The sequence below is a fragment of the Punica granatum genome, chromosome 1 (genome assembly GCF_007655135.1).
Source record: "Punica granatum isolate Tunisia-2019 chromosome 1, ASM765513v2, whole genome shotgun sequence".
In the NCBI taxonomy this organism is placed as follows: domain Eukaryota; kingdom Viridiplantae; phylum Streptophyta; class Magnoliopsida; order Myrtales; family Lythraceae; genus Punica; species Punica granatum.
The window spans coordinates 6,347,826-6,369,646 of record NC_045127.1 but is presented as its reverse complement, the minus strand read 5'-3'; the positions used below and the strand labels follow the sequence as shown (position 1 = coordinate 6,369,646).

Genomic DNA, 21,821 nt, shown 5'->3' with positions numbered 1-21,821 from the left:
GGGGACAAAAGAAAGAGAAATTGCCAAGGGACGACCCAAAGTTTCAATCTTTTCCCACTTCAACTGCATTTTATCCAGTATTAAGTAACCGTCAAGTATCTGGAGGGGGACCCTTATAATATTTCGCAATTCAACTTCGATTCGATCCTGTTCCTGAAGAGGCTTTTTTTTCGGATTGATTCGGATAGTGAAGTTTGGATCTTTCTGCCGAGGTTGTTTCTGGGCAAAGGTTGGTTTCTTTCTTTAATCGTTCATGGTTTCGGTATGAGGAGGGGTGGGCCTCCTTCCCCATTTCCGCGTGGGGTCTTCTGGGGTTCAGAGTAACAGCAAGAATCACCGAGGAGGAGGAGGAGAAAGAGGAGGAGGAAGAAGATGGACATCACGGAGGTTACGATAATCCACCACGCGGGCATAGTGCTGCTGGGCCTCTGGCTGCTGGCTGAATTCAATTGGTGCCACCCAGTTGCCTACTTCATCTCCCTGGTCTACCTCTACCTGGTAATGATCAACTCCACCTCTGTCTCACAGAGTGAGTGGTTTGGTTTGATCCACTGCTATGAGCTTCTTGTACTGCTAATCGGGATTTCAGGATAGGGATAGTGGTGAACAGACGCAAAAGTTTTCTGCATAGTATTTGGTTGGTAACTGTTGGGGAATTGCTGCTGTCTGATTGGATTGTTATGGATGGGTTTATTCCTCTTCCTCTCTGCAGGTTCATGAGCGTTATGTGCTGAGGTTGCAGAAGAAACTGCAATTCGAGGAGAGGAAACAGTCGTACCAAAGGAGGGTATGCATCGATTTTCTGAGTTCCTGTTGTCATAAGATATGTCGGGTACAAGAATTTGCACCGAAGATTTCAATACGAAGTTATGATCTATTGGTTGTTCTTTATTAAGGTACTCACCGATTCGGAGACCGTTCGGTGGTTGAACCACGCAGTCGAGAAGATATGGCCTGTCTGCATGGAGCAAATCGCTTCGCAGAAGATACTCCTTCCGATCATTCCTTGGTTCTTGGAGAAGTACAAGCCGTGGACTGCTGTATGGTTTTATTTTACGCTTGATCTTTTATGATTTCTTGCTCTTTTTCGATCCAGGTCACAGTGGCGAATTGAACCTCGGGTCTTTGGTTTGAGCTCGTTTGAAACATTTTCTTTATAGGGGCCTTCTATTTTTATTGAAAAACAGGATACCTAGTTCTGCTAGCTTTCAAATCATAGTCCGTTATGCATTTTATGCGAGGTACTGATACTCTTGTATCTTTATCCCTGTTCATCACGCAGAAGGAAGCTGTGGTCCAGCACTTGTACATGGGAAGAAACCCCCCTATCTTTACGGAAATGAGAGTCCTTCGTCAGGGTTCGGAAGATGATCACCTGGTGCGTGTCATTCTCTTCAAAATTGTAAGGCTTTCATCTTTGGTTATGTTACTATATGGAGTAATTTGACATGCAGGTATTGGAGTTGGGGATGAATTTTCTCACTGCTGAAGATATGAGTGCGATTCTTGCTGTTAAACTAAGGAAAAGATTAGGATTTGGAATGTGGGCCAAGTTGCATATTACAGGCATGCATGTTGAAGGGAAGGTAAATATCTCCAATGCCTCACAGGACAATTGTTTATAGATTGGGATGATATTCAATTTTGGTTTTTTCACCTTGTTGAGAACTTAAGATTTCCTCTCTCGTTTTAGGTGTTGATTGGGGTTAAATTCCTAGAACACTGGCCTTTTCTTGGTCGGCTGCGAGTTTGCTTTGCAGAGCCCCCATATTTTCAGATGACTGTGAAGCCTATTTTCACCCACGGGATTGATGTAACTGAACTTCCTGGTATCGCCGGTTGGCTGGTAAGTTCCAAACTTTATGCAGCACTAAGTTCCATTTAGTTGTGGAAAACCGTTATGTTTATGTTATCTTGAACAACGGCAGAGATGTGATAATGACTGTTATATAGATTGCTTTTGAGAAGATGTGTTTTCTGATAGAAGCATGAAGATTTTATTTTCCTTTTTGATAAAGAGTTGAAGGAAGGAATAAACTGATAAATTCAGATGTTCTGCAAAGTAAACAGATGAAACGCTTGCATTAGTCACTCGCTAGTTGAAACTAATAAAACTGCATTTATTTCTCTTGGTTGGGCAGGACAAACTATTGTCAGTCGCATTCGAGCAGACACTCGTTCAGGTTAAGTTCTTTAATGTGCTTCTCACCCTTTTATTTAAAACTATATATGACAAGATATAACTGGAAATGAATTTAGTAATCCTGTTGGCTCGGTTCTATTGGTTTTATGCTTATGAGAGCTAGATAAAACTGTAAATTGGATGTTCTAATTTTTGCAGCCCAATATGCTTGTCGTCAATATGGAGAAATTTGCAGCACCTCAAAAAGGTGTTTTTTTTTTTTCCTTGGGCCATTTGCAGAATGATTTTGAACCTATATTGATGTAAGTATATATAAATCTGTAAAAATTTGAATTTCAGAACCGTGGTTCTCCATGAACGTGAAAGAGCCTCTTGCTTTTGTGAAAGTAGAAGTCATCGAGGCAACTGAAATGAAACCAGCTGATCTGAATGGTCAGTAAATAACTCATTCTTCCTATTATTTATTCAATTTATTTATTCAATACAGGACGTGGAAGATTATTACTATATACCTTCTCCTGTGGGACATATCAAATGCTTATTTCTGTCCTCAAATACAGGATTATCTGACCCATACGTGAAAGGACAACTGGGCCCTTACAGATTTAAGACCAAAATTCAGAAAAAGACACTGTCTCCCAAGTGGCTCGAGGAATTTAGGATCCCGATCATTACTTGGGAAACACCAAATATTTTGAGTCTCGAAGTCTGCGACAAGGATCACTTCATCGATGATGCACTTGGGTTGGTTTCTAACAGATAATGGATTAACACATATTTTACCTCATCATCAGTTGAAGTGACTTAAATTTTGTAAATTTTTCAGGAACTGTTCGATAAATGTTAATGATCTTAGAGATGGGCAAAGACATGATATTTGGGTGGCTCTTCAGGATGTTAAAGTGGGAAGGTTGCACCTCGCAATAACAGTGCTGGAGGAAAATGCGAAGGTAAGCGAGCTGTTCTGGTTTAGATAACAATTCCACTTTCCTGTTTGTTTGTTTATTTTAGACAAAAGCTCACTTTATTTGTTTTGCTCCTACTTCTTCCCAATAACACGGAAAAGTTTCACTTAGTGCAATCCTACACGTATTATCTACTTCTCTATGTTTCTCGAGAGAAGGATAAGAGAATAAGTAACCGCACTTACACAAATGTTCTTCTCTAGGGGGATGGAAGTGTACAGGGGGATGCAGATAGCTCTGCTGGAGAATCATTATTCCAGGAAGAGAAAGCAAGTTCGTTCGCTAAAGAGCAGCCTAATAGAGGTTCATTCTCTTCCCGATCATTGGAGAAATCTCCACGAATGGCAGATAAGTATGAGCCTATAGATATTGAAGGGCAGAAAGAGACGGGGATATGGATCCAGCAGCCTGGGAGTGAAGTTTCCCAGACATGGGAACCTAGGAAGGGAAAGAGTCGGCGCCTTGACACAGAGATCATTAGGGCAGAGAATGATCCCTTGGCCTCGGATCCAAAGAAGACTCCAGGGGGCACAGCTTATGAAAATCAGGAGGAGAAACATTTGGGAAACCCTATGAAGTGGGGCTTTAGGAAGATCGGTTCGGTGTTCCACAGGAACCAGAAGAAGGATGATCAAGCCAGTATTGACGGAGATGCGGTTCCATCTCCATATGTTAATGTCCGAGAAATTGGTTCCACCAAAATTGGTGTAAATCTAATTGTTGAGAAGGACCAGAATTTGAGCCCTGACGGGAGTGGATCTGAGAGCCCGAGCAAAGGAAATTTGAAGGACAAGGCAAAGGGCTTCCTCAAGCAAGCTGAGAAGTCGGCACGGTCACTTAAGCAGGTGTTGTCCAAGAAAGGTTCTAGAAGGTTACGTGGAGAAATTCCGCTCGAGAATATCCCATCGGACTCAGATTCTTCGGATGATGAGTCTCTCCCACCATCTGTATATACACACCGGGCGGACAGCATCATCCCAATAGCTTCCGAGCCTATTTCCTCAGGTGAAGGCAGTCACTCTCCTAAGTCGACAGAGAAGGGCGGCAGAGCCTCGACAGATTCAAGTGATGTTCCAATAGAATCCGAGAATGTTGTGAAGGAAAAAGCAGGATCCGTGGATGATATTTCGGGCCCAAAACTTCCCATTGCAGATGTCGTGGAAGAAAAAAGTGTTGACTTGGATGGTCAGAAAAGCTAGTCGAGTTTCTGAACATCAGTCCATATGTTGCATACAATTACATAAAGAAACATCATCCGAGTTTCATTCGGTACGGGTTTTACTTTGTTATTTTTCGATTTTGTAGTTCATGTCCATAATATGTTGGGGTTGTGTTTACAATAGTTTCTGCAGTAAAAATATCGATTCATTTTTTTTTTTAAGGACGCCATGTACTCGGCTGATTGAACTTCCTTGGGGTTCGATGAGAATCAGGTGCTTTCGAGAAAATTGAGCAGCAAGATTTATACTATCTGAAGGAATCGCAGTTATGAACCCGAGATTAACATTACAGCTGAGTGCAATCAGTTAAGCAGTCCATGAGAAACCGATTCGATCTGGACGCTTTCCCATGGCTGTGTCCCGATAACACAGCCCAGACAATCTGCCTCCACATTCCCATCCTCGGAACAAAGCCTTGTCTCACCATCTGCATCAGAATCCAGTCCAAGTCTTCCACTGAATTTTCTCTGCACAGACCAGAGATCATAGACTTATACGAGATGAAGCTCGGGTTCATGCCCTTCAAGATCATCCGACCCATCAGCTCCTTCGCCTCTACGAATCTCTCCTCATCGATCAACCCATACAGGACCTCCTGGTACGACGCCTCGCTCGGGTCACAGCCCTTGAGCTGCATCGTCCTCTCCAAGATGTCCATTCCCTCATCGACCCTCCCCTGCTTCCTCAGCCCCGAAATCAAGATGTTGAAAGCGACCGTGTCGGGTGAGATCCCCTCCTCCTCCATCCTCTCCAGTAGCCTGAACGCATCATCGAGTTTCCCCGCCTTGCAGAGCGCGTGCATCAGGGTTGAAAAAGTCCTCTCGTTCGGCTTGCATCTTTGCTTAGGAAATTCGTCGAGCAGGTTAAGGGCGGCATCCAAATTCCCGCTCTTGCACAACCCTTTCACCATGATATTCAAGCAACAGGCATCGATCTCGACCCCCAACTCCGGGGCTTTGACATAAACCTCGTGAACGAACTCGAACAGCTTCCACGACACGAGCAGGTTCAGCACAAAGTTGAAGCTTTTCACGCTGGGCCAGACCCCGAACTCCGCAGGCATGTCGTAGAGGGTCTGGATAGCCCGGTTCACGCGGCCGGCGGCATTCCCGTAAATCTTGATCACGTTGTAGAAGAACTCATCGGACAGCCTGCAGCTGCCCTTCTCCGCCCGGACCCGATCCATGATGCCATCCACCGCATCGAACATCTTCGCCCGGGCGAGGATGTTGATCGAGAGGGTGTAGAGGGCTTCATTGGGCTTGTAGTCCCTCCGGCTCGAGTAGCGGCGCAGAGCTACGATTACGGAGGTGGGGTCTCTGAGGTTCTCGAAGACCTTCAGGACTTCGTTCGGGGCCAACCAGTCCTTGCTGTTGAGCTTCTTGAGCACCTCCGAATCTACCGACGAAGGAGGAATTGTGGAAAGAGGTTTTCGGATCAACCGAAGTAGCGGTCGGGAAGAAGAAGTTGAGCGGGAAAGCATTGTTCGAACATTCAAAGCTTCGAACTTTCGTATTGATTGGAGGTCATATATACAGAGAGACAGCTTGGGAAGGTCCCCGGATGGACTGTCCGGGCGGCCTCGGGACCGTTGGATAGGACTCCCTGGACGGACCGGCCCATTTTTTTGCGATAAAATGTGTGATTTGAATCATGATTATTAGTCATACGGATTCTTTTCTTGTTGCAAAGTGTTTGATCTGAGCTATAAATTGTTGATAAGAAATCAGAAAATCACTAGCCATTCACTATCCGGTAAGCCTATGAAGCATGGGAGGAGTACCGCAAGCGGGTCTGGTCACGTAAAAATCGAGATGAAAATATGCACGCATTAGGAGTTCAGGATCAAACCAGGAGATCTCTACCATTCCATCAAGAAAATCAAAAGCTGCTACATGGAACACAAAAGAAGAAGTCAGAATGCCAGAATCCAATAAAGAAATTCATCCAAGCCTACACTTCATCTCGATCCTTCACAAGAACCCACAGGCCTTGACTGGAGCATCATCAACACGGACGCTTCCTGGTGTAACACCAACTCATGCCTATCAAGAGTCCTACAACAACCGCGCAATCCCCCAACCCTTTCATGGTTCAAGATCACACACGAGAACATGCCGCTTCAAGCAGAGGACCGGGCAGCACTCCTTGCACTTTCAATAGCCGCAGAAAGAGGTTTCATCAAGATTTGGCTACATTGCGACGCTCTGATGCTTGTCGATGCTATTTTGCACCCTCATGCCTCTCCATGGGAGATTAGGAGCTTAGTATCGGATATTAATTCTATTCTCAACAGTCTTATTGACTGGAAATGTTCATGGATCACAAGGTCGGATAACATCCTGGCTCATGATCTCGGCCAATTTGGCTCAGAGTCAAATTTTAACTCTTTATGTATTTTCCAGGAATACTCGAACCTTGATAACTATGTATCTTCCACTTCGTTTTGATCAATATATTATGCATTATTCATAAAAAAAAAAAAAAAGGAGTTCAGGATCAATTGGTTCTTCTTGTTTTCCAATTGAATTGGGCAAATGTACACAAGCTTATGCTCGAAATGGGAAAGATACACGGATTATGATCAGTTGAATCTCAGCTATTCCATCATCTCATGGGAGGTTTCATGCCACAAAGAGCCGTACGCCGGCTCCTCCGAGGAGTAAACTTGAGGGTATTGATAATAATCGCCGATACATCCAAACTGAGTTAAGCAGTTCATCTCGTCTCCGAACTCCTCCATGTACCAATCCATGCCCTCTCCAGGGGACGAGGGCACCGTGTCCATGTCGATCCAGCTGAAGTCATCTGATGAGTACTCCGACCAGTCACGGCTTCCGTCTCTCCCCCTACTGTTAATCGTCGAATTCTCATCCCCTGCGACAAGATCATTGATGACTTTGGTATGTGTTCCCAAGTCATGACCAGCTAAACTGCTTGGATCTATCTCTGCCTCTAGAGATCGAATGACATCGTTTAACTGATCGTAGTCTTGGTCATCGCCTTGTGCATCTTCGAGCAAGGACTTGAGGATAGAACTGTTGATTTCCAGTACTTCTACATCAATTCCTTCGAAGTCTTCATGCAACTTAACGTTGTTGGCGATTCCTCGACTTTCCAGTACAAGCGAAGAAGCCATTGCAAAGTATGAGAATAAAGATTTGAAAGTGAAGCAAAACTAGGATTTGAGAGAAGTATAGAGAGAGAGAGAGAGAGAGAGTTGTTCTTGCGATGGCCAATGTCAAGGAAGTGAGTGGACTTTAAATAGGCAAGATGATTCATACATCGGCACTCATAATCAAAGGGACAACTTTACATGATAGACCCATCAATCATGTGTGCATATGTGCGAATACATTAATATAAGAAAATAGTAGGTGTCTAATACTATGTATTTGTCCTTTTAATTAATTAATTAATTTATTTGAGTTACACATGCACACCCACTTCAAAGAAATATACATGAATTTAAAGGGGTCAAAGATCTGCCACACTTCAAAGAGATATGATTCACTGAAAAAAGACAAGTAACCAAGCACTGTCCTCTTGTTCTGATGACAAGTCATTGATGAAGCAATGGAACAAGGAGAGAGAACTCATAGGCCACTCATGACTTGTCATGTTGGGCATCTGAATTTCCATATATGGGGACACAATAATTTTTGAATTATGAGATAGAGAGGATGATGCCTAGCATTGCTTTGGGGAAAGTTCCTCACCCAATTGCAAGCCTCCATGTGGCAAGTTATTGTTTCAATATTGATAGATATCCTTTTGAGGGGAGGAGTGACCGTAGCAAATTTGATACAGTATAACTGGCGAGGATTGCTTAAACTTATGATTCGTCGTACTTAAAACCCTTAAATGTTAGGCTGGTCCAGGTGCCAAAATGGACACCAATCAACCAACAAGATACTTTGTCGCCAACACGAACGAGTCAGATGTAAATCAACGCAAGTAATTGTATAATATGAGTCGGCATAAATGCTCTCCATTGCGAGGGCAAGTACCTAATCGATTATTGGCTAAGAAATAATGGATTATGATTGCAACTTCCACTTAATTATGCTCCATATAGTTAAGATGATATCTCCAAATTAGGTCTCCTCCTTTTGAGATTCTTTTGTGGGGTTAATCAAAGACCTCTAATAAAGTAGTCTCAGTTTGGAGGAAGAGAAAAGATTTAGAATACAAAGAAGCATGGAAAACACAATCTGCCCAAATCATGACTTTATCTTTATGATTCTTTAAAGAGAGCTAGGCTTCCGTTTAGTTTTCGAGTTGGATAAGTGATCCAACTCAACTTCGTTGTGTATAATAATTGTAAATATTGATAAATATATTAATATATGATAATATATAAATACATATATATATATATATATATGTAAAAGTAGATGGTAAATTTATTATTCAAAATTTGATTTTAAAAATGATTATGAAAAAGTATGAGAGAGAAAGTGTTATTAAATGAAAGAAAAAGACAAAGCAGTAATTATATATTATTGAATTTGGGGAATAATAGAGTTAAGTTGGGTAGAGTTAGATTATAATCCAAAAAATAAAAACACACGTGATTACAATTATTGATGACAGGATGCTAATAAGTGGGACTTGAATATATTCCAAGCATTGGCATATGCTCAATGGTGTTTGAGATTAGATGCAATAAGCTTTTATTTATACATATATGAACTCATATATGTATATGTATAGTTACATAATAGAGGAAATGTGAGGTGGTTTCCGATTAAGTCCTGTTGGGTATTGGTGCCCAAATCTTTGGCCATTAGGTCTTCGGTTCACGTGGTGACAGCAAAGCTTGCTGGGTGCAGGGCTCAAATCTCACAGATATTCCCACTTCCCATAAGAATTTTGAAATACAAATTCATCTCTCTTTATTAATATATTTTATTGATATTATTTGCCGCCCATCACTTGAATTGGGACAAGCACCAGCCCCACTTCTCGAGATCACAATCATTCATTCTCCTATGTCGATCAAACATGAAAGATTGCGGAAAATGCCAAGTAAGATGCGTGCGCGTGTTATACCATCATTTTTATTAGCGTGTCGAATCTACATCATATGCAGTTAGAAATTGGAACAAAAGTCGAAGAGATTGAGATATACATCTCAGTTGAATGGGTCCAAGAAGACGGCGTATGATTCTTTACACAGAATCCCCGTGTCTAGCACGAGATTCAGTCATCATGTAGGTTAAGTTGCATGCACGAAGATGGTGAGTTGTCCTGCCGGGTCCAATTGGTTAATCTGTCAAATATGTTAGGTTGGTAATCACATCGACTGAGTAACTTGCGGTGGGTCACTTCTGTCCGAGCCTACCATAAGAACAAGATCGTGCAATGAACATTAGGGTATCTCGGTGCTGCACCACTGTTGACCGAACGAACCAATGTGCTGGGGCAAAGAGTGGATCAACCAGCAGGCCCTTCTGTAGGCCAAAACTCTCGCATCATCCACAAAATCGAACCATTTATAATTTATCAAACTACGGCAAATATTTCCCATTACTTCATCGTGATTTTAACAAGCAATGATCTTTTTTTGACATTAAGTCACAACAGAACAAAATTACTTCTTAGAATAAGTACATATTCCAAGGATCCAAAGAACGCATGGGAATCAAACAGATTCTTACGCATGCTATTGCCATACTTACCGAAGTCCAGCACCACACCCGCCAGCCCCACCTTCGCCGCCTTCACCAGCCTCACCTTCCCTGCCTCCCTCGAACCCTGCATCGCTAAAGCCTCCGCCTTGACCAGCAACTATGGCAGCAGCAGCCAAAACGACCACCCCCCCATCTCTCGCAGCCCCAACCCTATCACCGCTGCCATTTTCACCTTGCTCCAACGAGGCATTAAAGTGCTTAGGATGCGATTTCAGAGCGCGTGCAGGATTGATCAGAGCTATCACAGGCCTTGCTTGGTTGTGTTTCTTCTTTCTGCTGCAGAAACAGAGCACGGTTCTTAGATCCACCATTGTCCAGAAGCTGTAGTATGATTAATTGTTGATATAAAGAACATGCCAATCATGTTGACGTTTGTCTCCTCCCAATTCTTCCTTTTTATATATTACCAGTAGCACGTTTATTACATGGGCACTTTGCAGTATTCTGATGGAGGTACCTTGCGCTGAAAGTCTGGAATTCAGACTGATCAGCAATCCAGGAAAGCTGAACCTTTATATAACTGGCATATAAATTGGTCGAAAGAGTAGACCCCTTCCATTATAAGTAATTGGAGTAAAGACCTACAGTTGAAATCCTTCATGTCAATTGATCCATTCAAGTTAAAAGAAAACACCATGTGCCTATACAACTATAAGTCTCTAACCATATCATCCAAAGAAAAACTAGACTGCACATTTAAGCTACGAAGCTGATTAATCAAAGGCATAATGCAGAAATAAAACTCATCTGAATATTCCACAGCCATCCAATACTTGATAAATATCCATCTCAAAGAATTCTCCAGGCCGGTTGTTAACTCAAGAATGATATTATTCAATTGCATTTGACTCGGAAAAAATAAATCATAGGGGACAGCTAACATACAGATTGATGAAGTAATGAAGATAAATAAAATGATTTCATATAAAAATTTAAAGAAAGTTAGTTTGGCGGCCGCCAAATTATATATGGTTTATAGATTCCTAATGACCATAACAAAAATACCAGGTAGAAGTGCAGCTGAAATTAAAATAGGGTACCTGAGAAATATCCAGGCAAATATAAAGATTCCTTGATTTCTGCAGCACATGCCTTGTGATTTAATGGCTAAAGTGGACCCACAATTGAGCAATCCCTCAATTTCTAGCAGATCCCTGAAGAAGTAACATAAGACTACGATAAGGCCAAGTCAAATACCATTAGAAAAACAATGAAAGGAAAACAATCAACAAGCACTGCTATTAGGGTTCGAGAAATTATCTGAATTTCAAATGAAAGCAATGTTGCCAAATATATCGAAAGGATGATGGACAGAGTAGAATCAGATACTTGAGATATGCATATTCATGCTTGCATATCCTCAACGTTCGGCACAGCAATAAGTTTGCCGCACCAGGAGACATCAAGCAATATGGCAAGCCATCATAAGTACCTGCTTTCTTTCGTCATCTTCCACTCTGCCTATTTGCAATCACTTTTTGTTTATGGCAAGATGAAGAAGCATATTTCTGATCTTAATGCACTCAGATGAGTAAGGCTAAACATCATTTTCCGCCATCTGATCACCACAGCATAAGCCGGGCAATCCATGGCACTATGATCAGCCACACAATATCCTCATGTGCTCCGTTGAAAAAATTAATATATGACAGCATCAATAAAAATAGCAAATAACGTATATTCTCCATTTTTCAAAACCAGGTGCCATTGACATAGTTATTAACAGATCAAGGGTCATCCAAAAATAGTATATAATCATATATCTGTGAATAGAAATGGAAAGATAAAGTCAGGCCAGAACATTCTTACTGATCATGGATTGAGATACCTGTCTTCAACTTCGAGAACCCAATCCCATTTGGCATGAGAAAATGGGAACATGACTACGAATTTCCAAAGCCAACCTTTAATTTGACCAGCTATAGGTTCCACTTCTGAAGCCATCCAAATATCATCAGACCACTTGAATCCAACTCCTACCGGGTTGCTTACAAGTTTTCACTCCTTTCAATTTGTTCCTGACTTTCTTCGAACTGTCCCATATCTCCGCTGATGCATATATGTTAGACAGTAGTAGATAATTGGAGGACTCCTCAGGCTCTAATTCAACCAACATCCCTGCAATCTGATTTCCTAATTCAACGTTTCCATGTTTCCTGCAGGCACCTAGTAATGTTTTCCAAAGAAGAGATTTAGAATGAAATGGAGCTCTTTTTATGAAATCCACTGCCTCATCCACATTACCAGCTCGACCAAGGAGATCAACCATGCAAGCATAGTGGTTTATTGTCAATTCTGAGCAGTGATCATTTCTCAGGGATTCAAACAATTCCCTGCCTTCATTCACAAGCCCTGCGTGACTACAAGCCATTAAAATGCCAACAAAGGTAATCCCATCGGGGTCTAATCCCGATTCCTTCATTTCATTAAACAGCTTAACGGCTTCTTTCCCATACCCATGGTTAGCATACCCAGACATCATAGCTGTCCAAGAAACCAAGTTGCGATCTCTCTTTTCATCAAAAAACGTTCGGGCATCCTTTAAGGTCCCACCCTTGCTGTACATATCTATGATGGCAGTCTCCACATGAAATTCCGATGCAAACCCAATTTTAACAGCAAAGGCGTGCAAGGCCTTGCCTACATCCAATGCAGCTAAGCTAGCACAAGCTGAGATACAGCTAGACAATGTAGAATCGTCAACTGAATAATCAGGTGAATGTTGAAATTCTGCAAAAACTTTTAAAGCTTCCTCAGTGTACCCATTTTGTGTTAATGCTGTTATTATAGAACTCCAGGAGATAGGGTCCCTTTTCTTCATGGAAGAGAATACTTGACAAGCATCCTGAATCCCGTCTTTAGATGCTGCATACATGTTGATCAGCGAGCTCTGCACAAAGAGATGAGATTCAAATCCTTGTTTTACAGCATAAGCATGGATTTGCTTTCCTCTAGCTGGTGAATCTGTCTTTGAACAGGCCTGAAGAACATTGACGAGTGTGAACTGAGTTGGCTTCATGGAGACTGAGGTGTAAAGGATTCCTCGGAACAACTGCAGGGCTTCTTCATAACGACCCATTTCGCTGTAACCAGATATAACATTTGTCCATGAGAATTCACTCTGCCGTTCCATCCCCTTAAGCACCAGATTCGCACAATCAATTGCTCCACATTTAGCATACATCTCAATAAGAGCATTTTCAATGCATAATCTGGAGTCAGAATCATGGCAGTCTTTCACAATACAGCAATGAATTGATTTTCCTTCTAACAACATCTTAAGATTTGCACAAGCGCGAAGAATGTAGCTGAGGATGGAGTGATCTGGTATAAGACCAAGATTCCTCAGCTCGTCGAACAGAACCAGAGCCCTCTCGTTGTTTGAATTTAAAACCAAGTTATTGATCATCACACCGAAGCAAACCTCATTTTTATCTCTGACATCAAAGAAGCATTGATACGCATCGGAAATCATTCCCACGCCTCCATAAACTTCAATAATAGCACTGCCCAGAAAAGCATCCAACTCAAAGCCATATTTAATCACAGAGCAGTGCACTAGAGAACCAAGAGTCCTACTATCCATGTAAGAGCATAAACAGAGAACACTTGCTAAGGTATACATGTCGGGTTTATTGCCTTCTGACAGAAATCTAATATAACAATTCCAGCCCTTTGTAGCATCAGCAATCTGACAAAACCCAGACAGCAAGGTACAGCATACCGTGTTGTCCTTCTCCTCTAGATTTTCAAAAGCTTTAAGTGCACCATCCAAAAAACCCAACTTCGCATAGCAATCAACAAGAGACCCACCAACAACAGCATCATTCTCGAGCCCGACTTTTGCTATTCGGCCGTGAAAAGATTTTCCCATATCAAGATTCAATGTGTCAGCACATAGTTTTACAAGCATTGAATAAGTAAGACTATTTGGTGGAGAACGAGAGTACGCCATCTGATTAAATAACCGAAGTGCTTCGTCTATGTATGAGATCTTGACATAACCATCGAGCAATGCATTCCACAAGGCCTCGGATTCTTCTCCCAGTGGAATGCTGTCAAACAGCGTACGCCCAGCTTCAACGTCTCCATATCCAACATATATCCCGAGCAAAGAAGCAATGCAAAATTTATACAAATCAAACCCAGACTTAATTATCTGTCCATGGATCAACAGCCCCTTGGTGAAATCATTGGCCAATCTGCACGCCTTGAGAGCCAAGGAGAAACCAAACTCATTGGGCATCACACCCGATCGACACATAAGAGAATAAACCCCCAGACCTTCCCCGTACTGCCCGTTATGCACGTAACAAGAAAGCATGCTCGTCCAGGAGACCAAATTCCGTTCAGGCATTCCGTCGAACAGGCGACGGGCACTCAACAAATCGCCACACCGGGTGTATAGCCTCATGATGTTGTTCGTCACGAAGACATCCCGATCGAAACCGGACTTTACGCAAGTCGAATGGAGGGACTTGCCACAGGCTGCGTCTCCCGTATCACCCAGGTGCTGTAACAGGGAGACGCATTCTTGAAGGGACAACCTTTCGTTGTTTTGATAGATGGAGATGGTAGCGGAGCTGAGTGAGCTCAGTGATCTCGCTCGCAGACTGTACCCAACAGAGACATGGCGGCTCAGGAAGAAGAACCTGCTCATGTCTCGGCGAGTTCATCTGCAATGGCGGCTTCGCAATCTTGCCGTCGGTCGACATGGAAGGAGGGTGTGCGTGCGTGAGTAAGAAAAGAGAGAACCAGCGTACAAAATCAAAGCCCATGGGCTTTTTTTATCAGAAATCCCCATTGGGCCTCTTGATCGGAAAAGCCCATTGGTCCTTCTTCTTTTTTTTTATTATCAGAAAAAGCCCATTGATTGCTTTTCTCCCATTTAAGTCGCCCATTTCACGTATCTAGCAAAATTTGCAAGAAGAAGGCTATAAGGGTTGCTGCTATATTTGGGTTCCTTGATCAAGAGTTTACCAACATCGATGTAGGGACAATGAGCTATTGTTCAGAGCACACGATTATCGGAATCTCTCCCGATGAACAACATTACGAGCTTTCATTTTTTTATTTTTCTTTCGGGCACAAGTTTTTAAAGTGTGACGGACTTAATCACATCAAATTGAAGTAGAAAGACTTGAATGAGAGAGGATACAATTTAGGGGACCATTTAGTATAAAATATAAAAAGAGAAACCTTCATAATTTTCATTTTACAATTACAAACTACTCAGCTGAGCAACCACTGATGACTTGAGGGGCCAAAACATCCTCATGTTTCCAATAATGATAATTAGACAAGAAGAATAGAAGAGCAAGTTTGAATCAGCTACTGAGCTAAGCTACATTACCCCATTCAACAGAGAATTGAAATCGAAAATCGAAGAAAAAAGAAATCAGGGGCATTCATATCTAAACCTGCCTAAGATGATCTAATCTACGAAGTCGATTTACAGTGACTAGAAGTTCGATCGGTACCAAGCCCTCTTCGTCTGTGGTTGTGTTGAGCCGACAAGTAAGAATCCAGCACATATCCCTTTTCTTCCGAGGCGAACCTCGTCTGGGCCCCGCTATTCGAGAACAACCTGCACGAGACCGTGTTCCTTGGCGAGTAATCTTGGCCATACAGGTTGCTGAATATCGAGGAGATCAGGTCACCATTTCCGTTGTCCGAGTAGTCCGCCGTGCTGAAAGAGTCCCTCGTGCTCTCAGTGGTGAAAGAAGCATCGTCGGAGCTCGTGAAGAGGGACCAATCGCTCGATGTGGCGTCTGAGAACTCACTGTATTTCTCGACTACGGGCCAGATATTACCATTCTCAGTCACCCGGACTACGCCATTAGAGGCGAGCTTGGTCGAGTGCGAGAATGGCTCTGGTGGGACTACAAGGTGGTCACTCGACTTGCTCTGTCTGGGCCTCGAATGCTTTTGACTTCTCAGGGCACAGTGCCTCAAAGAGCCAGGATCAGTCTCCCTTTCAGATTTCCCGAGATAAGCCTTGTGCGGGCGTGGGCTGGACCTGCAAGGAGTATATATGGCATACATCACAATAGAAGAACATTCTTGTTTTCACAGTTACACAATTTTCCTGTGCAAAAATAGTAAAATGAATAGAAAGTAATTGGAAATTGACATATTTACCGCATGTAAAATAAGATATATGCTCCTTCTGACATCACCTGGCTCATCAGGACAGGCTGGACCTGTTCATTGGAAATCTTAGTATCATTGGTCAAAAGACTGCAAAATCGATCATATTTGTTCGTCAAACCAAAGAAAAGACCTTTTACAAGGAGATGGTTACCTCAGTGTCATCTATCCTGTACCAACTGCCTTGCAAGTTTCTAACATAACATACATAATGGCCCGAAAAGGATGCATTCAATGTGTCAAGATGGACGACCACGGCATAAAGCAAGTAGAGCGGAGGCATATCTCCAGTTCCGGTCATGTATGGGATCATATCCAGCATTTCGGGAAATGTTATGCACTTGTTTATTTTCCCGTATCTTCCTTCCTGGAGAAGTTCAAAACATGTCAAACCACTAAAGGAAGATAAAAATCTAAAGCTCGATTAAGGAAACAGAACAAAGCATGGTAGAGAATCATTGGTTGTTCTTAATAAAAGCACGACCTGGCAGTTATTAATGCTACCTGAAATCTTTTCAAGACAATGGTGAGGATGTTCGGGGCCTCATGTACGCTCAACTGCTTTCTGGCTTGAACATAAGTAGCACACCTTAATTTGGGAAAATTCAAGTAGTTAACAAATCAGAAACTAAACAATAAAAATGTGAGCAGACCTTCACCAAAAAATTGGAAAAAATAATAATAATAAAGAGTAAGCAGACAACTACTGAACAAATTCCATCAATCTAACCTTCCACATCTATACATGTTTTCTCCATCCAAATCCTCAGGAGTTGTAAACTGCGTTAAAGCATCTTCCAGCGATTCCACCCAACCATATATCTCCAATGTGAGATCCATAATGTTCTCATACCGTTCCGACTCATGATGGCATGTCAAACACTTCACCCTCGATCTCAAGCGCCCACCAAAGGTGTGTTGTATAAAGGTCGTCTCTTGCAGTTTTGGGTCAACCTTCCTCTCACCACCCAGCCCCTCCAAGCATATAGATTGCATTGATGCTACAAGAAGCCTAGACAAGCATGGAATGCAGGAGTTAAGGAAGTAGAAAATCGTCCCTTATGTCTGCATATGTTGGGCAGGGATCACCTTCTATATCACATCCTATGGAATTCTTCACACCACACATTGAAGGAGGATTAGCTAGAAAGTTTCTCTAATAATGAACCTTAGCTCTTGTTTTCAGTTCTACATTTAATGTGAGGAAAGTATGTTTGCCGTGTTTCTTTCATCCAAGATTCTTCTGAAGTGAAAACAGAACTCGAAAAGTTTCCAATACCAAAGCAAATATCAGGTAATCTGTACATATTAATCCCAATCATGGAAGAAGAACTAAAACAAGCGGCCCATTAAATTTCACAAACCTCAAAAATTCATGGGCATCTTCCTGACTGCCGTCACCAATCTGGCGGTTTATGCTTCGCATGTGCGAGAGAATTCGACTAGGGGAGAGTGGTGCACCAGTTTCTCTTAGCATCGTCACGTGCTGCTCAAGTTCACACATAAGACACCAGTCCTTCCCACAACCTGATATAAGTTTTAAAAGACAATGCTCAATAAAAGGTAACAAACAAATGGACTTCGTTTAGTTCTAGAACACTGGGAGGAGTCTCCTATTTCAATTAAGAAGACAGAGAAAAAAGCACATAGATGTATTTGATAATTAAATGCCTTGTGAGCGGCAAATTGGTACACCCTTTCTTCCTAATTTTCTTTTAATTCCAAATGAGAAACTCAAAACACTGAAGAATCTAAAGCAAGTTTGAGAGAACTAAAGACTATTCACAGCTAAAATTGCAAGATGCTGCTAAAGAGGCAGAAAAATGTATTACAGGCCCTGGAATGAGATCGACGGAGCAAATAGATGGTGAGAGGCCTCGTGCATGTCAGGCACTGCAACACAGCATTAGCATAGCAGCTGAAACAGAGAAAACCACATGAAAAATTAGAATGCCAAAAAAAATTTCAGAAAAAGATCCTCCACTTTCGAGCTCTGTTCTGATGATGGTACCTGTTTCCACAATTGATGAGGCCCCTCGGCAACAAGTCAAAGACCTCATATTGAAAGAACTTCACAAATTCTTCATAAGGAAACAACATCTGGAATAAGGGGAAAATGGAAAAAATTATGCATGCGTAATATGACATTAGTAACAACTCACTCGCACAGTAAGATAAATCAAAGCTTCAGCAGGGCGTGAACAGAGGTTTACACTAACCTTCGTTTTCTTTTGTCCCTCGCCATTTAGTTCCCAAGCGTCCTGCCTCACAACCTTCACTGACTTCCTTAATCCCATCATCTTCATAATTCCCATATTAGCAATCGCATTACTTCCTTCCACAGCTTGTGCCCTCTTATCAACTTCAATGCATCCCTGCTCTTGAGATGCTTTTCCAGACTGTTTCTTTGAGATTCTCGTGCCGGATTTTATACCACTAGCAGCCCCTCCTGACTGAACGGAACTTCCATAATCTGGTTTTATATAAGGGGGAGGTGGAGTCTGATGAATGTTTTTCTGGGTTCCTGATGAAGAGCAGGAACTATCTTGTTGGGTCTCACACTTATGATTTTCATGAATTGCATCCACTGAAGTTGCATTTCCATTGATATATGTGCTCGAGTTTCTGACTTTGCTCTTCCTAGGAGTTCCTTCTTCAAGCACCCTTGCCTCCTTATTCTGCATGATCTGGACCAATACAGCAATAATGACAGGAAGGATACTACACACTTATACATGGGCAAAAATGCTTTAACGAGAATAACAAAGAAAAGATGTGAAAAATAGACCTTATGCTTTGTTAAAATCTCTTTCTGGGCACAAGCATTAGGAGACATTATATTATCGGTCGAACCAACATTCCCACGGGCTTCTTCAAAACCAACTGAGACGACACCATCTTCTTTTCTCAACATTTCCCGGTTGCACTTACGGGAAATTCGCTTCTCTCTGGGTCTTCTCGCAGGCACATGGGCCTGGGAAGCTTCATCTGAGACATATGATGCAAGATGATTTTCTGAAGGGAGCTTTTCTACCGTAGCCTCCTGGAAATTGCAACCATGTGACTGATAATCCATACTATCCTCTGAGTTAGAATCAAGTGGCTGACATTCGTGCTGATGAACCTGCCTCCAGTGAATTATTTGGCACTTCCCGGAACTGCAAGCAATAGAAAAATATTGTACTGAGATAGTCGGCTGAATACAGTATCTCCCAGTAAAAATCAATCGTTTATGAGGCATTTGTCTCCATATATTGTATGTGAAATATCCATATAATTCTGTTAAATAAGCTCAATTTTTTACATATTAGTCTACCTTCTTACCAATTCGTAATCTTCGAACACTTTGCTAAGAAGGAATAAAATGGGAAATGGAATGGAATCACCACATAAAACAATTGCACTTTATATGGCAATTCCATTTTGATTGTCTCTATTACTTCAAACACAGGGCACTACGATAATTGGTTGTTTTACATCGAATGAAAAACCATGAACTAGCTATATTCATGTCTGTTATGTTAGTTTTCTCCTATTAATCCCCTGAAGGTCTAGTCTAGTTTGCACATTGAAATCCAGCTTGTACCCTGGGAAGTTCCAAATTGTCCTTGGCTAGATATTCTCAAAAATCGAATACCCAATAAAAAATTTGCGACTGTTTCATCAGGAGAAGCAAAACAATATTTTCCACTAAATTTGAAGCATTCCAGATGTAGATGAGATTAGAAGTAAAAATCACTTCATTTGAGAAATCCACAGGGCAAATGTCATCCATAAGCTAAAGCCATGACAAAGTTTCAAAATTCAATGATGAGCAAATCTGAAAGAGAAGTGTTTCACTGACCAATATCTAACAGACTTGCATCTCGAGCACCGAGTAGTTGCGGGACTGAGGCATTGTGCGCACTCATGAAGACTACTTTTTGGTTTTGGAGGGACCACGTGAGGGACAACAGTGGCTGCAACAGCCATTGTCTCCACCCTCAAAGCCTCCTCAGCAGCAAGCTGAGCGAGCAGATTCACCCTCTCTTTCTTCTTCGCGGCATCACTCCATTTTCCAAGTAATATGTACAAGACCACCGGGAGCACAACCAAGACCAGGAACAAGATTGGTATATCAGCTTCCCTTGGCTCAAGCATGTCCTTACTACTACCATACTCATGCCGTGTACTTTCTATTTCAAGTTGCTCGAATAGGAGATCGACATCAGAGGAGACACGTCACGTTTGTACCTGTCCTGTTGCAGAAGATTCTAAATTTTATCACTGAAAAGAGGCAATTTTGTAAAGGCACGTTGGCAAAATGAATACGGGTGTGATTTGTGCTTCATCATTTTGCACAAACTTCTACTCCAGGAAACCCTCTAGCTATGCTTCTAACTCACCTCTCCAACCACAACAAAACTAGCAATTAAAAGAAACCTACAAATCAAGAACAGGAAGCATACCGCAGCTTCATTACATAATAAACACAGGCAGCTCAAACTCTGCCGTCTTTCAGGAGAACTCCTAATCAAGAAAACCCAAGACGATTGCGCGTTCTACGGGGCAACACCCCAAGGGAAACACCCAGAAATTCAGCATCTTTCGAGGGGGGCAATTCCAACACTTCCCATAACAACAGAACCCCAAAAACACAAGCTTTACTTGCAATCACTAGCGCAAAAATGCCGGCATTTCCTTCGTTCGAGCTCAGAGTGGACTAATAACTGAAATCAATGAAGAAGACCAGCTGGGCATTTCATGCCCCAAAGAAATGCAGAACTCAAGCAAGAAATATGCTTGACTTAATTATGAACTCAACAGGAAGGTTTCAGAGAAATGGGAGGAAACCCCACAAGGAAGCAACGATGGCCAAGCTAAGATTCGAGCAAAAAGCTCGAGCTAATCTATGAAATCAATGAAAACCCAGCAGGGCATTTTCCCTGAGCATTACCTACGCAAGAATCAAGAGGCAAGACCTAGTAGAACCAGCTTCAGCTGCTGCTGCTACTTCTTCTTCTTCTTCTTCTTCCTCTTCCTCCTCCTCCTTCTGTTTCCTATTTTTATTTTTTTTAATCTTCTTTGTCTTCGGGCAAAAAAGATTCTTTGATTCCTCAGATGGTAAGGTGAGGGACAGACAGCGAGCCTCGGGGTTTCTCCATTCTCACTGCTCAGCAGAATAGTATTCGGCTCCACTTTCACTGCCCAAAGCAAACCCCACCTTCCCTTTTCACCATTATTATTATTATTATTATTATTATTATTATTATTATTATTACTATTAAGATTAATTATCCAAAAGAAGTATAAACTTTAATCTTTTTTTTTACAAAAAAAAACACGAATTTTAATTTTCTTGTGACATTAGATACCCTTGTCATTTTTCATCCATTTTGCTGACTTGGCAAAAACTATTGTCACATAGTACATAGAGTCATGCCATTCGGTAAAAAAAAGAGAGAGAGAAAGGCATTGATAGAGGAAAGGTTGGTCGCCGCCCCCCGACTGGAGTCACAAGAAAAGGGCACCGACAAGCCTAATCTGGGGAGCGATGGATGGGATCAAGGACCTACCTGTTGGAATTGGGGAATTCTTAAATTGGGAATTCTTCCGATTCTGGATAGCGAGGCCTCGATCCCAGTCACCATCCTTAAAGATTATCTCG

The 21,821-nt window shown here is 42.0% G+C and overlaps 5 protein-coding genes across 16 annotated transcripts; 1 reads left to right on the top strand and 4 right to left on the bottom strand.

Annotated features, from left to right (window-relative positions):
* On the top strand, positions 1-4,489 carry LOC116199878 (C2 domain-containing protein At1g53590-like). Of its 2 annotated transcripts, XM_031530453.1 has the most exons (12): positions 3-498; positions 713-787; positions 897-1,040; positions 1,283-1,378; positions 1,455-1,586; positions 1,694-1,846; positions 2,142-2,183; positions 2,342-2,390; positions 2,483-2,575; positions 2,704-2,887; positions 2,970-3,093; positions 3,312-4,489. In XM_031530453.1, the coding sequence occupies exons 1-12, from the start codon at positions 373-375 to the stop codon at positions 4,305-4,307; spliced, it is 2,214 nt and encodes a 737-aa protein (XP_031386313.1). In that variant the 5' UTR covers positions 3-372; the 3' UTR covers positions 4,308-4,489. The 2 variants fall into 2 exon arrangements, with proteins under 2 accessions (XP_031386322.1, XP_031386313.1); XM_031530462.1 differs by lacking the exons at positions 2,342-2,390; positions 2,483-2,575 and having other exon boundaries at positions 1-498; positions 2,631-2,887.
* On the bottom strand, positions 4,460-6,013 carry LOC116199888 (pentatricopeptide repeat-containing protein At3g14580, mitochondrial). The gene has a single exon (XM_031530473.1). It carries the CDS (start codon positions 5,809-5,811, stop codon positions 4,615-4,617), a length of 1,197 nt encoding a protein of 398 aa, XP_031386333.1. The 5' UTR covers positions 5,812-6,013; the 3' UTR covers positions 4,460-4,614.
* A 3,330-nt stretch (positions 6,014-9,343) lies between these two features.
* Positions 9,344-10,443, bottom strand: LOC116188214 (keratin, type I cytoskeletal 10-like). The gene is made up of 2 exons (XM_031517459.1): positions 10,013-10,443; positions 9,344-9,784 (listed from the first exon to the last, which is right to left on the bottom strand). Exons 1-2 carry the CDS (start codon positions 10,333-10,335, stop codon positions 9,703-9,705), a joined length of 405 nt encoding a protein of 134 aa, XP_031373319.1. The 5' UTR covers positions 10,336-10,443; the 3' UTR covers positions 9,344-9,702.
* On the bottom strand, positions 9,809-14,753 carry LOC116187598 (pentatricopeptide repeat-containing protein At5g39350-like). Of its 8 annotated transcripts, none has more exons than XM_031516527.1 (4): positions 11,834-14,753; positions 11,065-11,178; positions 10,482-10,605; positions 9,809-10,300 (listed from the first exon to the last, which is right to left on the bottom strand). In XM_031516527.1, exon 1 carries the CDS (start codon positions 14,682-14,684, stop codon positions 11,979-11,981), a length of 2,706 nt encoding a protein of 901 aa, XP_031372387.1. In that variant the 5' UTR covers positions 14,685-14,753; the 3' UTR covers positions 9,809-10,300; positions 10,482-10,605; positions 11,065-11,178; positions 11,834-11,978. The 8 variants fall into 8 exon arrangements, with proteins under 8 accessions (XP_031372387.1, XP_031372610.1, XP_031372305.1 ...); XM_031516750.1 differs by having other exon boundaries at positions 10,450-10,605; positions 11,853-14,753; XM_031516445.1 differs by having other exon boundaries at positions 11,853-14,753.
* A 426-nt stretch (positions 14,754-15,179) lies between these two features.
* LOC116187987 (ubiquitin carboxyl-terminal hydrolase 15-like) lies at positions 15,180-21,342 on the bottom strand. 4 transcript variants are annotated; one of them, XM_031517339.1, is made up of 12 exons: positions 21,111-21,342; positions 20,019-20,412; positions 18,963-19,332; positions 18,394-18,852; positions 18,186-18,274; positions 18,007-18,092; positions 17,539-17,701; positions 16,905-17,186; positions 16,679-16,763; positions 16,329-16,541; positions 16,166-16,227; positions 15,180-16,043 (listed from the first exon to the last, which is right to left on the bottom strand). In XM_031517339.1, the coding sequence occupies exons 2-12, from the start codon at positions 20,312-20,314 to the stop codon at positions 15,464-15,466; spliced, it is 2,685 nt and encodes an 894-aa protein (XP_031373199.1). In that variant the 5' UTR covers positions 20,315-20,412; positions 21,111-21,342; the 3' UTR covers positions 15,180-15,463. The 4 variants fall into 4 exon arrangements, with proteins under 4 accessions (XP_031373199.1, XP_031372964.1, XP_031373043.1 ...); XM_031517104.1 differs by having other exon boundaries at positions 18,394-18,861; positions 21,111-21,340; XM_031517183.1 differs by having other exon boundaries at positions 18,394-18,861; positions 20,019-20,407; positions 21,111-21,340.
* Positions 21,343-21,821: the final 479 nt, after the last annotated feature.